Source organism: Lytechinus pictus, chromosome 2, assembly GCF_037042905.1.
Source record: "Lytechinus pictus isolate F3 Inbred chromosome 2, Lp3.0, whole genome shotgun sequence".
NCBI classification, from domain to species: Eukaryota; Metazoa; Echinodermata; class Echinoidea; order Temnopleuroida; family Toxopneustidae; genus Lytechinus; species Lytechinus pictus.
In genome coordinates, this window is record NC_087246.1 from 38179638 (window position 1) to 38198280 (window position 18643).

Below are 18643 nucleotides of genomic sequence, written 5' to 3' on the forward strand. Positions count from 1 at the left end.
AAACATCCATAATTTCCGAACCACTCGGAGATTTTAATATATTTTTACATGAGCGTGTAGGTAATTTTATATATTACCCTCTTAGTGAATGTTACGGACGTATTTTACTTCATGCTTCAGTGAGCACCGGCAGAATGCAAAATTGTCACTTTAAAAGTCACAAGCAAAATATCATGAATTAATAGGAATTAATACTCTTTTTACTGCATAAATGTATTCTTTTCCTAACAATTTCTCTGGATCAGTTGAATTTATGGACAAATCAGTGGTGGATCTAGAATTTGAAAGTGGGGAGGTGCCGATAAATTGGGGGAGGGGAGCCAGTAACATTTCCAATTTTAAAATGTTTTAACAAGTTACAGAGGATACTCCATAAACCCCTATGAGAGGATATACGTCACAAAAAAATGTGCTCACTCAACCAAAATTTTGTGTGGACTGGCTAAATGATGGATAGTAAAACAACGTTAACACCATAAAATTAACCAAAAAACAACCTTTACCCAACTTTGTATTTACACAATCTGAAAAACGACTCTTGTGACTATCAAAAATTATCATTTTTAATTCAATCTTTGATTACTCATGCATGACCCAATTAACCGATCAATCTCATTATCCCCCAGGAGTTGCTTAATGAGTGTAAACAACCACCTACGAAATATTATATCTCAAAATGATTCCGTTCAAAAGTTTTAGCATTTTGATTTAGGAGAGACTTGCTTTTTTGGTTGTGTATATATACCGGTATATATAATTACTGCAAGCACGAGCAGAGAATTTTGATATATAACGTTCTGTACCCTGATAAAAAAGGGACCTGTTTTAAGGACTTTCCACAGTTAAAATGAAGTTCATGTCATTTTCACCAAATTTTGCGGAGAGTTACTTTGGTATCTATGCATTATGAAAATGCAAAAAAAAATAATAGAGGTTCATGTGCTTATTTTTTCCCCTACGGGACTTCAAAGTTGCCGTATTTGAATGCTTTGAAATGTTGCGCAATCAAGAGAATTATGCCTCTCGTGGACCTCACGAATTCAACAAATGAGTTTAAATCATCTTTATCGCATTAAACTTCATCATGTAACTAAGTGGATTCCAAAGTAGGAGAATATCTTTTAATTGGCAAAACTACAGTGCGTATCAAAAAAAGTTTACACTTAGAAAAAAATCCTGCAAAATTATACATTGTAATATCCTGAAGATTTTTCCACATTTTAAACTTGGTACAGATCCATTTAAGCAAATGACGATATAACTGTCGAAAAATATTTCCGCTTGAGTGAGCACTTCCACTTACTTTTGAAAAGTTATTGGAAAATGATTTTCGCAGAACTTTGAAATAGTTATGTGAATAAAAGTAGACCTTAATCAGGTGGAATTTAGCTAGTAAAATTGATTTGAAGATATCTTTTACCCTTTTTTAACTTGTTTCCTTGCCCAAAACATTTAGGAGAGTGCATTGCGCCCCACCCCATGCACTCCCCCACACACCGAGGCTATCGTGACGAAATTTGTTTTTACACTGAGCTGTGATTTACATGAAATGGCTTAGGCTCGAGTTTCATTTTGTTAATCATTGTCAAGCTTGGGAAAAGTATGGAGAAAAAAGTATTAAAGGGATCGTTTAACTTTGTGAGCAGCTGATTTAAAAAATTCTCAAACTGAGACGAAACATGTGTACGAGTGCCTGTATTTGTCCTCAAAAACCCTGAAACAGACTTCAATATAGGATGAAAAACTGTAATTTAGATACAAGTAGCAATCTATTAGCTTGATTTTGAGAACCGTCTAGTAGACAGGCTCAGCTTATGACCAGTTTTCTCCAATTCAAAAAGTCCGTTGGCTATGTTGTCTGCCTTCTGCTGTGTGTATCTCCTATACACACGCTATTAGCTGCACTGTACATTCAGTGTATACCTTGTACACACTGTATGTAGGTCATGCTGTGCTCATCTAGAGTTAATGTGTTGTGTTGCACAGATTCGCTCTATACACATAGTCATTGAAACCAACTCCCAATTATTTTGAAACTTTGGTTTACATCTCCAATGTTTTAAATTGATCCTGTATAGATATAATACTTTGAAACTTTTGAGATGGTATTTTTACACTATAAGCCTAATGTTTAGCCCATTTTCAAGAACCAAAATGATAATTTTTTAAATCAAAACAAAGTGAAATGATCACTTTAAATGAAAAATGAAATGTAAACCCACTTTAAATGATAAAAACTTAGTGAAAAAAAATGCTGGAGATGTCTGATATAAACTTTTGTTCAGATTCAATTATGTCCTCAGATCCAGCTGGCACAAAAAAGGGTAAAGGTTGTGCTTACTAAGTGTTGAAATTTCAATTTGGGTGGCAAAATTGTTACAAAATGCTTTAATTTATCCGTTTTATTTCAATTGACTAAAAGTGCAAGGGAAACGTATGAGAAATGTTTCGCTGGGCAAGTTTGATTTCGCCTTTTCCCCTTGACACAGCGTGAAAACGAGCATTTCTGCGCACAGATTTCTGCGAGCTTTACGAAAATAGACAGTGCACATGCACTCAAGTGTAACATTCTGTCAAAACTTTAACTTTCATTGGATAGATGAGACCCAAACCCAAGATTTTTAGGAAAAAAATTACCCACGTGTTCTCTTTTAATTCCCAGGGCTTTTTCAAAGTGTAAACTTTTCTTTTTGATACGCACTGTATATCTATTTGGAGTCAGCAGCGCCCTCATTTGACAAGAATGGTGCATAATCTTTCAAAAAACAAGTCTTCAAAAGACGTGAATCTACTCAAAAATTAAAAGAGTATAGTTTAAGCTGCATTTTATTCAGAATCTATGTCATTTTCATCAAATTCGGCAAAATTGTAGAGGAATGCTTTGCGAAGGTGTAGGGAAGTTTAAAAAGGGGGTCCATGTGCTCGTTTTTAAACTATCAGTGTCCAAAGTGTTGTGAGTCGGCTTGAAAATCGCCTATAATGCGCCGAAAACGTCTAAGAATACCGTCTAAGATGCGAATGGTTCCGTAGTTCTGCTCCCAAACATTAAAAATCCATGTCATTTTCCTCATACTCTCCAGATTTACAGAGGAATATGTTTTGAAGACGTTAAAATTTTAAAAATAGGGGGTCCATGTGCTTGTTTTCAAACTATCAGTGTCCAAAGTGTTGCGAGTTGGCTTGAAACAGTCTAAAATGCGCCTAAAACGGGCAAAAGTCTAATACCGTCCAAAATATCTAACATACGAATGGTTCCGTAGTTCTGCTCCCAAACATCCATGCTATTTTCATCATATTCTCTTGATTTGTAGACGAATATATTCTGAAGACGTTTAAACATTAACAAATGGAACGCCTCTGGCAGTCTCGCCTGCATTATGCAATTCGATAATTTTTAGCCGCAGTGCTGTGTTTGAAAACAGCTTATGAATGATTTATTATTCACAGAAGAAAACACTAATATGATTTAAAAAAATGTTATGTCCATTGACCCAAAATGACCTTAGACCATGATCATGTGACCTAAGACATGTGCAAAACAATCATTCATACTTGATTACCTTTATGTCGATGTTTCATGAGCTAGATCCATAAACTTTCTAAGTTATGATGCCAATTCAACACATATTCCCAACACGGGCACAGTTCATTGACCTTTAAACATGTTAAATGACCTTTGGCCTGGGTCATTAGACCTGAAACTTGCACAGGATGTTTAAGGATACTTGGTTTCTCTTATGTCCACGTTTCATGAACTAGATCCATAAAATTTCAAAGTTATGATGACAATTCCTCAAATACCCCCAACATGGCCAAAGTTCGTTGATCCTAAGTGACCTTTGACCTCGGTCATGTGACCTGAAACTCGCACATGGTATTCAGAAATACATGGTTGCTCTTATGTCCAAGTTTCATAAACTAGATCCATAAACGTTTACAGTTATGATGACAATTCCTCAAATAACCCAAACATGGCCAAAGTTCATAGACCTTTAAATGACCTTTGACCTTAATCATGACTTGTGACCTGAAACTCAGGCAGGATCTTTAGTGATACACTATTACCCTTATGTCTAAGTTTATGAACTAGGTCCATATCCTTAAGAAGTTATGAGGACATTTCAAAAACTTAACCTTGGTTAAGATTTCGATATTGATTCCCCCAACATGGTCTGAGTTCATTGACCCTAAATGACCTCTGAACTTGGTCATGTGACCTGAAACTCCAGCAGGATTTTCAGTAATACTTGATTACCCTTATGTCCAAGTCTCGTGAACTAGGTCCATACACTTTCTAAGTTATGATGACATTTTAAAAACTTACCCTTGGTTAAGATTTCAATGTTGACGACCCGCCGCCGCACAGTGGGCCAGAATGAACCCAAAGTGCGCCAAAACCCATTATTCACACATTTGTATGATTAGATGTGGTAGATAGGGGTAATTTCACCCGTAGAATTCAATAAAAGTATTTTCAAATGTTGATGACGTCGTTAAAATACTGTTTTCTGATTGGCTGTTAACATTTGAGCAGAAATTACATGTTTCTAATTCTACAATAAGTTTCAAATTTTCAGAAACTAGTTTTAAATAAATTTCAGCAATAATTAAGCATATTAGCAAACAGCAAACACAAAAACAGGCAACCAAACCAGAAAAGTCTGTGCTCGGGGTACAAATAATTCAATTGGTGACTTGAGTATCGCTTAAAGAGGGCGCCCTACCATGAATCCGGAATTGTAAAATTCAAAGTGAAATTGTAAAAAAAAATGAAAAGGAGTATTCTATTCCCTGTGTACAATGATTAACCACACCTACATGAAATAAATTGGATTGATACCAGAAGTGGACAGTGAAATCTTTAAAATAATGATTCCAGTGATTAGAGGCCGGGTCCTCTGCAGGTTAATCAGTACAAGGCCCTACAAGGCCTACCTATTTCACCAAGAACGGCGCATACAAAGTTATTCCGAATCAGAGTCTCTCTCTACTTTCTCAACAACTATTATGTCTTTGGTGAGAGTATCTTTTAGCATACTTTGAACATCAGGGGGAAGAGGCTGTGATTGTTGTACTCTTAAAAACTTCAACTAATCACAATGTCACATGTTAACATTAGCCTGTGGAATACATATAAAGTCAATGAGAATCATAAACCAAACAATCCTTTAAATGATAATATACACTTCCTTCTTGATCGATACTAACAATTATAGCAAATTTAGAATGAGCCACGAGATAAACGAATTCATACGTGTATGTGAAGTTACAAACCCTTTTGGGGGATAAATACTAATAATGATAATGCAACTTATACATGACATAGAGCCCACGTATATCCCACCACTGTCCAATACACATTTTCATATTTTGTCAGAAAACTGCGAGAGACCTATCACATCCCTAGTCATGTGTGTTATAGCGATATACAGTAGCCCCTACTTGGTTTATGAACAACAAACCAAATATATAATCTTACCCGGGAATCTAGTATGACAGCATATCAAATATGGAACACGGGATGGAACAGTTTGGCATCAAAATGAAGTTGCGTTACATGTATTATTATATAGTTAGTGAAATTGGAAATGAAAGCTTGCCTTTACGTATGTTTAACGAAAATATTTTAAAGGCAGACACCAGTGACAAGAGCCACACACTTGAGCCAGACACCCCCCCCCCCCCCTCTCTCTCTCTCCCAGAACGCGACGGGGAGTTTGATGTTTAATGTCACCCGCAACGTTCGGCATGCACGCGCATAATGGGACAGTAACTTGGAACGATTTTTGTGATAAAATACGGCGAACATGTGGTTGGAAAATTGGTTATATCTCCAGAAAATGCACGTATATGCAGCTAAATTTGGTATCAGTGTAAAGCATGAACTATAACAAAGACCGCCATGGTATTTACAGCGCAGCAATCGGCAGCAATTTGTAAAAGAAATGCTCATGAAAAAAAAATTGCTAAAACCCCCCATTGTCAAATGGTTTCGTCCAAAATTGCCTCTGAAGGGATTATCATTTTATCTTGAAAATCTTTGATCACTTAAAACAATTATTCATCAAAGAGCACCGTGAATTAGAAATAAATTAAGCAATCCGTTTTGTTAAAACAGTGAAATATCTAAAACGTGTCATTTACACATGCGGTAGCCGTAAAGAGTCATTTTCCGGTAATATTGAATAAAAATGGGCAACTAATATTAAATTTAATGGAGAAATATTGAACGGAGGCATTCTACAGGTTCTTATCTTTGCTTAGAACATGAAAAAAAACAAAATTTGTTTCATGACCAAAAACCAGTTTTGGCGCACTTTTGCTCTCTCCTGGCCCACTGTGCGCCGTCGCCGCGCCGCCGTCGGAAAAGCGGCGCCTAAAGTCTCGCTCTGCTATGCAGGCGAGACAAAACATGGCGTTCATCTGCTCGTTTTCAAATTATCAGTGTCCAAAGTATTGCGAGTTGGCTTGAAACAGCCCAACAAGCAAAAGTCTGATTATACCGCCTAAAATGCGAATGGTTTCGTAGTCTTGCTCCCAAACATTGAAAATCCATGTCATTTTCATCATACTTTGCACATAAACACTTTAGCACCTGAATATTCTACATATGCAAAAATGAACATTGGTTCACGTGCTTTATTTTTTTTTGCTATACAGCTTCAAAGTTCACCCAAATGGATGTTCTTAAGAATTGCGCGTTCAAAAGAATTTTGCATTTTTAGACCTCACGAGATCACAACAATGAGTTTAAAACTTTATTACTCAGTCGAAATCCATGAAAATTCGCGATATAATCAATAATTTTATCCTTAAATTTTTCATTTGTATTGTTATTAATTGTTTACTCTTTTAAGTCTAACATCACTCTCAGTTCTTAGATATTGCGCGAAAGATAACAAAAACTCAACCTCAAAAATGTGAAATTTTAATAACAAACTTGAAAAGTACAAGAAATATAATGCTGCACTCTATTCAAAACCCATGACATGTAGAGGAAGGTATACCCAAGAGTGCAAACATAAAAAAAAATATGGGTTCATGTGCTTGTTTTCAAACTATTAGCACTTTTATTAGGGCAAATGTACCTTTTAAAACACCCCAAAACGCGCCAAAAGCTTGTATCTCTGTCAGGAAAAATTTCAAACCACTCTACCATTTATTCCAACTCGGGGTCATATTCGTTATACTTTGCAGCTCTACAGACATGACAGAGTAAATCATTTTGAAATTTTAGAGGAATTTAAAAAAATGTTCCATTGAATAATTCATGTTGCGCGAACGATTTTTTTAAAAATTATGCTGACCTGAAAATTGACAGTTTAAATACTGTATGTAGAAATTTATTAAGAGGATATGTATCTCACTAATAAAATAATAAGAGCGCGAAACGCAAGCTGAAATTCTTGATGTTCAGACCCAAAAGCTGCAGATTTTGAGAGTTTATTCTGACAAAATGTAAAGTGTTGGCACCATCTACTTTTGTAGGTGAGAAGGTTATCTATTTATGATTGCGAAAAGTGTTTAAATTGTCCCGTTTTCAGGGCTGAATATCATTGAAATAAGTACGCGCATGACTTTTTGAGAAAGACATTTATCATTAAAATGTTCCTTTGTAAGGTCAGTGTAGGAAAAATAGTCTGCGATTTGCGCTAGCATTATTCATTTTGTTCCCATGAGATACATATTTTCATTTATAAAGATACTTTTATATACTTGTTTTTATTGAACTGAATGCAAAACAATGCATACTTTAATTGGGGTGAAGACTAATAAAGATTACAACCAAATTGTAATTCTTTATACATGAATTGATGTACTTTCTTGATTAAAAAAGAACAGGTAAAAGAAAATAACGAAGTGTATAGGCCTAATGGTAAATAGTAAATTCCCCAGATTGATTGATTAACTACCAATGCTTGTAATGCTAATGAAACGGTCACCAATGAAACTAAACGAGGAGAGCGAGGGATGGGGGTTTATATAGTATAAGCACACAATTTCTCGTTGATTAATAATGCGAGTGATTTTTAATAAAATATAGGCCTCCTGACCTGAAAATTGAAAATTTTAAGCACTTTTTGTATATACCTTATAGTAAAATTCGCAAGCTGGAAGTTGGTTTATGACTATTGCTGTGAGGATGTCTGGCGTCGTATGAATGCTGTATGCACTTGGTTCGGATCAGCAGCGCGATGAGCGGCTCTAGTCTGCAGGCATAGACCCTGATTGGAACTTTGATCAACAAGTGTGCCTCCACGCAAAGACTAGCACATACAAAACTTGCTGTTCCAATACAGCCTGAGCGAGAGGGCCTTCAGTACACAAGGCATGAGTAGGCTGCAATTCAGACCCTTTACTCGAGTGAAGGATTTGCCCAGCAGACTAGAGTGCCCTGCGCCTGGCTTGGCTAGCCAGTAGGTACACTTTAATTATTCTTACACCTACTCTTTTAGACGCTGTTAAAGGACAAGTCCACCCCCAACAAAAAGTTGACATGAATAAAAAGAGAAAAATACAACAAGCATAACACTGAAAATTTCATCAAAATCGGATGAATAATAAGATAGTTATGACATTCTAAAATTTCACTTAATTTCACAAAACAGTTATATTTACATCCTTGTCGGTATGCAAATGAGGAGACTGATGACATCACTTACTCACTATTTGTTTTGTATTTTATTATATGAAATATGAAATCTTCCAATTTTCTCCCTGTTTTCGTGTGAAACAATGATTTATTCCTCCCTGAACATGGGCAATTAGTATTGTTTAATGCTATATGATTCAATCAAGTTGGTCCTTATTGTCAAATCTGTAAAAAATGAAATATTGTATAATTCAAACAATAAAAAACAAAAGAAATAGTGAGTGATGGACATCATCGATTGTCCCATTTGCATGTCACTGAGCTGTGCATATCACTGTTTTGTGAAAAATAAGCGAAACTTTGAAATGTCATAACTTTCTTAGTTTACATCCGATATTGATGAAATTTTCAGCATAATGATTGTTTGAGTTTTCTCTATTTATTCAAATCGACATTAATCTGGGATGGACTTGACCTTTAATGCTAATATCCAGCATCAGATCTGGGGAGCGTTTCATGAGACGACTTGTCTGACAAAACAGCCGACAACTTAAGTCCAGTTTTATCCGACAGTTACCGTATGGTGGTTCATAGCCAAATCAGAAGCGAGGAAAGTTGTCAGATCTGACAACTTGTTGATGAAACGCTCCCAAAAATGTTGATGAAACGCTCCCCTGGTTCTACAAAGCATTTCATGGGCCCACTATTTGTCTGGGGACAATAGTGACTCTATATTATGCTTGTACACGGGGCCCATACATTTATTTGTCATATATGCTGGATACGCAATTGTCTTGTTTATGAGTATACCATGTATACCTGTAATTTTTTTTCTTTTTTTTCCCTTCCACATGGTTCTTTATTTTCAAAAAGCATAGTTACATTGTATAAACATTTACATTTTTTCAGACAAACAGTAAATAAACATGGTATATACATAATTCATAATACATGTACATAGACATGTAGTCAAACTGACTTATACAATCAAGTTGTCACAGCCAAAGCAAATTTGGCAAGAAAAAAGGGATCTGATACATATATCTAAGAAATAAACACTGGTAATAATTATGTTTAATGTGACAGATTGCCAGCTTGTTCGAAAAAGTTTCTGAAATGAAACCATTTCTTTCTGAACTTATTTGCTCTGAAATTTGTTTCATAAATATATTTTTCCATTTCATAATAAAGTTTTAAAGCCAACATAATTGAGGTAAATGAGGGTAACTCTTTTCTCAATTTGGCTAAGTATATCTCTTTTCTAACGATCATCATGACACAGTTAACGTGGTTAAGAGCATTATTATTTGTATTTTGTTTTGTTTTATGCTATACCTGCATGGCCCACAAGTAAAACAGTATCTTACTACGTGACGGGAATACCCTGTTTTAAGGAAATAAAAGGATGGGAAACACTTCATAATTCCACAAAGTACCAAACTAATTAGATCATTATTTTTTTAATGTCGATACCTAGAGTATTGTGTTAATTAACTCAGCATCCGACCTCCTATTTATCTCTTTTCATCTATTTTAATATGATCTTACTACTTTCTTATTCACTACTGTATACAGTGCGTATCAAAAGAAAGTTTACACTTTGAAAAAGCCCTGGGAATTAAAAAATATACAACATGTGGGTAATTTTTTCATATATAATCTTGGGTTTGGGTCTCATCTATCCAATGAAAGTTAAAGTTTTGACAGATTGTAACACTTGAGTGAGCACTGTCCATTTGTGTAAAGCTCGCAGAAATCTGTTTGCGCAGAAATGCTCGTTTTCACGCTGTGTCAAGGGGAAAGGGCGAAATGAAACTTACCCTGCGAAACATTTCTCATACATTTCCCTTGCACTTTTAGTCAATTTAAATAAAACGGATACATTCAAGCATTTTGTAACAATTGTGCCACCCAAATTGAAATTTCAACACTTAGTAAGCACAACATTTTCCCTTTTTGTGCCAGCTGGATCTGAGGACATAATTGAATCTGAACAAAAGTTTATATCAGACATCTCCAGCATTTTTTTTCACTAAATTTGTTTCTCCACACTTTTTCCAAGCTTGACAATGATTAACAAAATGAAAATCAAGCCTAAGCCATTTCATGTAAATCACAGCTCAGTGTAAAGCAAATATCGTCACGATGGCCTCGGTGTGTGGGGGAGTGGGGTGGGGGGCAATGCACTCTTCGAAGTGTTTTGGGCAAGGAAACAAGTTTTTTGAAAAAGTAAAAGATATCTTCAAATCAATTGTACTAGCTAAATTCCACGTGTTCTTCATGATTAAGGTATACAAATTTATTCGCATTACTATTTCAAAGTTCTGCGCAAATAATTTTCCACTAACTTTTCAAAAGTAAATGGTGCTCACTCAAGTGGAAATATTTGTCGACAGTTACATCGTCATTTGCTTAAATGGATCTGTACAGTGTGGGAAAATCTTCAGGATATTACAAATGTATAATTTACAGGATTTTTTCTAAGTGTAAACATTTTTTTATACGCACTGTATAGTGCGCAAAGTCATGGTTCATAAGCAGGATTAGTATCCATTGATTGGCTGAAATCTATTTAAAAAAAAAAGTACAATAAAAATCTTTTATGTTCTGCCATATTTTTGTAGGTACTGTTGTAGCTCTGGATGTTGCCCTGGGGGTTCTGTATATCTTTCAACTCGTGTGCTCAGTTACATCTTAGACTTACTCAACAATGGCTACAATCTTAAGGTACGTATGCATACATTATCATAATCGTATGATACCACTGTAGTCTGCAGTGGTGTAACGTAGGTCCGTTATGGGGGGGGGGGGCACCAGCGCGAGGTGGAATTTTTGCATATATTGACTCCAAACAGGGACATTTTAAGGACTATATTTTGGAATTCATGATGAGCTAGCATACATAATCTTACCGTAATCATCTAATGCGAGCGCAAAGCGCGTGCTGGTTTTTTTTTTTAGAATTACACCTAAACTTATGAAGCATTTTTTGTAGCCATTGTAACCATGAACATGATACGTATCTCACTAATCAAATTTTGCGAGCGCGAAGCGCGAGCTGGAAATATTTGATATTCAGATCTGAAGAGGGGCATTCTAAGGCTTGTTTGTAGGAATTCATTATGACCATGCGTATTTCACTAACCAAATGATGCCTGCGCGAAGCGCGAGCTGAAAATTCTTGATATTCAGACCAGAAAAGGGGACATTTTAAGGACTGTTTCAGGAATTCATGAAGAGTAGACATAACTCACCAATCCACTAATGGGAACATAAGCACGGACTGGAAATGATTTATATTCAGACCTTAATAAGGGGCAATCACTTTAAGTAGTCATTAAACAGAAGCATATGTCACTACATAAAATAATAAAGCTCGAAGTGCGAGGAAATGTATTTGGTGTATATTGACTTGAAAAGGGAATGTTTTAGTACTATTTAATGCCCTTGAACAGGATTATTTATCTCATTAAACAGACACGAGCACCAGGAGTGATGAACACATAGGCCATACGCAAATTATGTTTCATAAATTTATGAAAAAATTACTATGTAATACAATATGATATATATAACATAATAAGCAAATAATCACCGTTGGTGAAGGTGATGGGCAAACTATTACTTACGAGGCAAGGTGGATGTAGCTATCATTCCGGAGCGGGCTGAGGAAAGATAGCGAGTGTCCAGCTTGCCGAGAAAGTAATAGTTTGCCTCGTCACCTGAAATCAATTGGTGATGGTTTATATTCCGCATCGAGAACCACTACATGTAAACGAAGAGACCGATATCAATACGTCTATGTAAGTTTTTTTTTTTAATCAAGGTTTCTTTAAGTTTCCATTCGGGGGTGTGAAGGCCCTGTTTGCCGACAAATCGGGTCGTTTGGTCCAGTTGTTAGAGCATTGGACTCATAATCGCAAGGTTGTGAGTTCGAATCCTTTTTGCTGACGATTAAAATGTTCTTGAATCTCATCCCAATCCCGATATTTTAGTCAATATATTAAACATTGAACTGGATAAGTTAGTACAGTGGATAAGGTCTAATAAATTGTCAATTAAAGTAAAAAACTAAATGTATGCTTTTTAGCAATTCTTTAGAAAAATGACCATACGATATCAAACTGGACAAAACAGACATTGAAATTGTTGCTTCAACAATTTTTTTAGGTCTGATAATAGACAAGAATTTATCTTGGAAAATACACGTTGACTCTATATGCCGTACAATTTCACGTAATATTAGTGTTATTAATAACAGTGGCGGATCCAGGGGGGTGGCGCAGGGGGCGCGCCCCCCCCCCCCCCTAATATTTGAGCGGCGCCAAAGGCGCCGCTCAAAAAAAAATAAAAGAAAAGTAAAAGAAAGAAAAGGCGCTGCTTGAAAAAATAAAGGAAAGAAAAGAAAAGGCGCCGCTTAAAAAAATTATACACTGATATAATATTAGCAACAGTAAGGAAAGACTATCCCACAGCAAAGCACAATCATCTTCCTTATCGTTTCTTTTAACTACCCTTTTCCAAACAACTTCGCCGGTTAAAAATAATCAGCAGTGCGCTGCCTGCATATAACTGGCGCCAATCAAGAATAATCAGCGCCACCTTAATCTAAATCGGCGCCGGACAAGAATAATCAGCGCCATTTGGTTATAAATCGGCGCCAGTCGAGAAAAATCGGCACTGCCAGAGTCTTAACCGGCGCCGATCAAGGATAATCTGCGCCACCTAAATCTAAATCGGCACCAGATAAAAATAATCGGCGCCATCTGGTTATAAATCGGCGCCGGTAGAGAAAAATCGACGCTGCCTGAGTTCTTAACCGGCGCCGATCAAGGATAATCAGCGCCACCTAAATCTCAATCGGGTCCGGGCAAGAACAAACGGCGCCATCTGGTTATAAATCGGCGCCGGTAAAGAAAAATCGGCGCTGCCTGAGTTCGTAACCGGCGCCGATCAAGAATAATCAGCTCCACCTAAATCTAAATCGGCGCCGGAAAAGAATGATCAGCACCACATGGTTAAAAATCGGCACCAGTCAAGAATAATCGGCGCCTCTTGGTTCTAAATCGGCGCCAGTCAATTATGAATTGCCGCTGCCTGAATCTTACGTGACGTCGGTAAAAATAATCAGCACTACTTGTTCTAAATCGGCGCCGGTCAAGAATAATAAGCGTCCCCAGGTTCCAATAAATAGGCGCCGGTAGAATAATGAAGAAGGGCCTATTGCCAACCAAATCTAGATCGGCGCCGGTCAAGAATGATCAGCGGCACCTGGTTATACATTTTATTGTTGAATGGTCATAACAAAGCTTATCGCATGCCCTTACAGAGTGGACTGGGGCGGGGCAGTTGCCCACAGAATGACAGATGTCATGAAATCTTTAATTTATTTTAAAAATCCCAGAATCATACTAAAGCGTAGAGCAAATCCTTTAATTTTGATCTTATTTTCCAATGCTTTAATAAAAAGAAGGTCAGTCACTTTTCTTCTTTACAAATTCCACATTGTGCCACCTCTATATGGCCTTTAGTTTAAGACAGCTACTATAGTGTTTTATGAAGATGATTCGATATTTTAGCCCAAAACTTTGCTAAAACCCTTTGCTAGTACCGGGAGTGTATAATTACACAACCAGTCGTATATTGAGATTGAGTTTCACAACTCGTTCTTTATTTAAAATCGTGCTTAAATCATCCGCTTCTCAGATTGGAATATAAAAAGTTTCAGCTCGCACTTCGCGCTCGCATTATTTCTGTAGCAAAACCCCATACTTTTCATGATTAAATAGGTGAATAGAATGTCCCTTTTTCAGGACTAAACGTCAAAAGAACTCCCGCTTCGATTTGCAATAATCTTTTGCTGGATATAATCTTGTTCTTTATGACAAACGTCCATTAAACTGTCTTTTTTTTTCAGATCGAAATATCAAAATTTTAAGCTCGCGCTTCGCGCTCGTATCTATTGTTTTTTTAGATACCCATCTTAATCATTGGTACCAAAAATGCATTGAATATCAAGCTTTCTGGTCAGAATATAAAGAAATTTCAGCTCGCCCTCGGCACTGCATTATCTGTGTAGTGAGATATGTATCCTCCTCATGAGTTAAACAGTCCTATAAACAGGCACATTTTTCCTGTTTTCAGGTCAGTATACTAAAAAATTTCAGCTCGCATTAATTTGTTGGTGAGATATGTGTTTCTATCTCATGAGTCATACAAATATATATATATATGCATATGTGTGTGTGTGTTTGTGTGAGTTTGTTTGTTTTGTGTGATATCAAGTGCCTTTGGAAAGTTGATTCATGATTTTGCCCCCAAATCTTAAAAAAAGGATCGGCGCCCCTGTGTATATATACATATAGTAAAAAACTTGTATCTCTATTAATATACAAAAGTATTGGCCTCATCGCAATAAAAGGGTTAATACACGAGATTTTGAAATCGCACATTACCTGCATAATTTATGTTACTTTTTGCTTGTTTCTTTATGTAATAAGTTTTTCAATCTCTCTCTATACATGTTTCAAAAAGATTATATGTTTAAATTGATGTATATTTCTGTTATAATGAGATATGTTTAAGTGGACTTCAGGGAATGGTCGTACGCACCAAGGGGGAAGGGGGGCACATTCGCGATCTGCTGTTGTGAAAAAAAATTTGTTTCCCTTAACATTTCATGAAAACTATGAAAAATGTGAGATGTGCACCAAATTTCCCAGTCTTGCTCCCCCCCCCCCCGGAAATATTATCTGCGTGTGGTCATGCAAAATGACATGATTGGAAATCCTACATTTTGAAAAGAGCATTTGACAGGGTCAGACTTTACCCCTTTTTCAACATTTTCTTTTATGGCGCCGGTGAAGTGCAAAAATATGTGCGCCGCTCGGCAGTGCGCCCCCCCCCCCCCTTCGCCAAAAGCTGGATCCGCCTATGAATAAGGTCAAGTTTTTTCTTTCAAATCCCTCCCTGAAAATGCTTTATTCAACATCTAAACTACGGGATAATTATTGTCTGGGGAAATACATATACATCATACCTAGATAGAATATTACTTTTACAGAAGAAGGCGTTGCGTGTTATTTTTAACATGTCATCGAGATCTCATACAGACCAATTGTTTATTGACCATAAATTTTAAGAATAAAAACATTATATCAATATAACTTGGGTCAATTCATGTATCAATTAAACAATAATATGCTATCAGCAATCTTTGATTCTTTATTTAACAAAAACAAAGCTATTCACATTCTTGTGTTATATAGCATTACGAACACTTTTTTCTGAACGCTTTCGTTTCCTGTTGATCAGTGAGTTTCACTGTGAGTGCCAGGGCAGAAATGGAAACTTTTAATCTTGCTTTCTTTCATTTTCTCTTTCTTTCCTTTTTTAATTTTACATTTAACTGGATTTATGCCCAAATTCTCACCATTTTGCATTTGTTTCTGTGTATACTGTTTATACGAATATTTCATTAGGAGGCTGCACTCCGGGGGGGGGGGGCAGTCAAATATATTCCTGTACACACGCGTGACCAAGGAATTTCCAAACACCCCTAAACGAGTTTTTTCTCTGTGTGCAAAATAATCCCCTAAACAAGTTTTTCGCGGGCTTTATTTACACATTTTGGCCCCTAAACAAGTTGTCGCCAAAATATGACCTCGGGGAAAAAACCATACCCTATAAACACGTTTGGCTAGTCTTTTATAAAAAAGTTTTAGGGGAAAAAAATTACCCTAAATACGTTTGACCCCGCGATTGACCATTGACAAGTCTTTCAAAACCACCCTTTTTCTTGAAAATCGGTGTTTTTTATATATAGGCGACGCACGAGGGGCGCATGGCCCACGTGTTGCATTTTTGCAGTTTTGGTCAATGCGTTGTTACTCGCTAGATCTGCGCCATTGTTCGTTAAGCGTTCGACGAGCGCGTTTTACCAACGTTATGTATTCGACGCTCTTCGCTTGTGCGTCGTAAGTTTTTGAGCATGCTCAAAAATATGCGCAGAGCTCGACGCATGACTCTATACGCCATGAAGTCGCCAAACATTCGCAAAGCGCGCTAGACCAACGCTAGACGTACGCTGAGCCTACGTTGAGTATCCGTCGCAAGTTCGGCGGCTGATTTCGAACGAACAACTGGCGCACACATAACGTGCTTTCCAACGAACACGCAACGAATATGAACGAGCTGAACGAGTGCTGAACGAGTGTTGAACGTGTCTCTAACGCACACAACGTTTATCTAGCGTGTTCCTAACATATACATGGCGTGTGCCTAGCGTGTAGTCATAGGGCATATAAGTGGATCCGGCACCAACTCCTCATCACTTCTCCTCCAGCCCTCGAAAGAACCACCTCGGAAGATGGATGATCCTGACACTCAATTGAAATATAAAATTGCAATTCTCCAACATCAGCATAACCTAATGGCACTGACTATTAACCAACTACAAGTCTCCAGAAGGAGAAAGGAAAAAAAGTCAACGAAGATACTTGGTCTGACCCTGGATCGGAAGGAGAAGACAATTTGGCTTGTAATAATAATAATAATAATAATAATAATAATAATAATAATAATAATATGCAACATTTATATAGCGCTTAATACAAACGATCGGATGATCGGGCGCTCGAGCATTAAAGGAATTCCTTCCTACCGGGTACCCATGTATGATCAACTTCTCGTAGAGCTCCGTAACGAAGACCAGGCAGCCTTCAAAAATGTTATGCGAATGCCACCAGAGATGTTCGACGAACTGCTACCAAGAGGTGGCCCGAGTATCACCAAACAGAATACAACCTACAGAGATGCCCTCGATCCTGGCCTGAAGCTTGCTCTCACCCTTCGACATCTTGCGTCTGGGACCAAGTATCGCTCAATGTCCTATGGATGGAGAATCCCTCACAATACTATACCCCTGCTCATCCCAGAAGTGTGCCAGGCCATCATCGAAGAGTACAAGGGTGAGATGATGAAGTGTCCCACCACTCCCGATGAGTGGCGTGCCATATCTGACCAGTTCATTGAGAAGTGGAACTTCCGCCATACCTGTGGTGCACTCGATGGAAAGCATGTCAGCTGCAATTGTCCTCCAAACAGTGGTTCTCTTTAATATAACTACAAAGGATTCTACTCCGTTGTCCTCATGGCGCTCGTGGATGCTGATTATCGCTTCATCTGGGTAGACATTGGTGGTATGGGATCGGCATCAGACGCTCAGATCTACAATGCTTCTGAGCTGAGATAATGTGTTGAAGATGGCAGTTTAGGCCTCCCGGATCCCGATCATCTTCCCTACGACAACCAGGATGTACCATACTTTTTCGTCGGCTACAATGCATTCGCTCTACGTCCTAATTATTATGAAGCCGTACAGTCTTAGAGGTATGACGCAGTCGCAGCGCATTTTCAATTATCGGCTTTCCCAAGCCAGAAGGGTTGTCGAAAATGCCTTCGGCATTCTGTCTAGCAGGTTTCAAGTTCTCCTGACCACGATGCAGCTGCAGCCAGCTACCGTCAAGCTCATTGTCACGGCATTCATCATCCTCCACAACTAGATGAGGACAAGGTACCCAGGTGTGCAGAACCAGCAGCTTGACCGTGCCGAGAACCTTGGTCATGACTAGGTCCCAGGAGCATGGAGATCAGGCCTTAACATGCAAGACACCATCTCTGTCGCTGGCAGCAATACCTCCAGCAGGGAAGGAAAAAAGCAGAGGAATCTTATCAAGCACTGGGTCAACTCCAAAGCCGGTGCCGTTCCATGGCAGGACAGAATGATATAGACAACATTTATGTGAACAGTTCGGGCAGCTATAATTATACAGAGATTGTGATTGGATGATGGTTGATTAATGCTTTGTACTATTTCATTCCATTCTTTATATACTGTTTATTTGACAAGCATTCACTTGCAAACATACATAATTATACATACGCACACACACACACACACACACACACACCCTCTCGCTAACAACGCAAATACATTTGAACACAAATCCACACACACTTTTCTCCTACATGTGTCTATTCTTAGCTTTT

General features: G+C 37.6%; 1 protein-coding gene across 1 annotated transcript; it reads left to right on the forward strand.

Moving 5' to 3' along the window:
• Positions 1–17264: 17264 nt before the first annotated feature.
• LOC135153226 (uncharacterized) lies at positions 17265–17846 on the forward strand. Its single transcript, XM_064095631.1, has 2 exons — positions 17265–17562; positions 17725–17846. The coding sequence occupies exons 1-2, from the start codon at positions 17265–17267 to the stop codon at positions 17844–17846; spliced, it is 420 nt and encodes a 139-aa protein (XP_063951701.1).
• Positions 17847–18643: the final 797 nt, after the last annotated feature.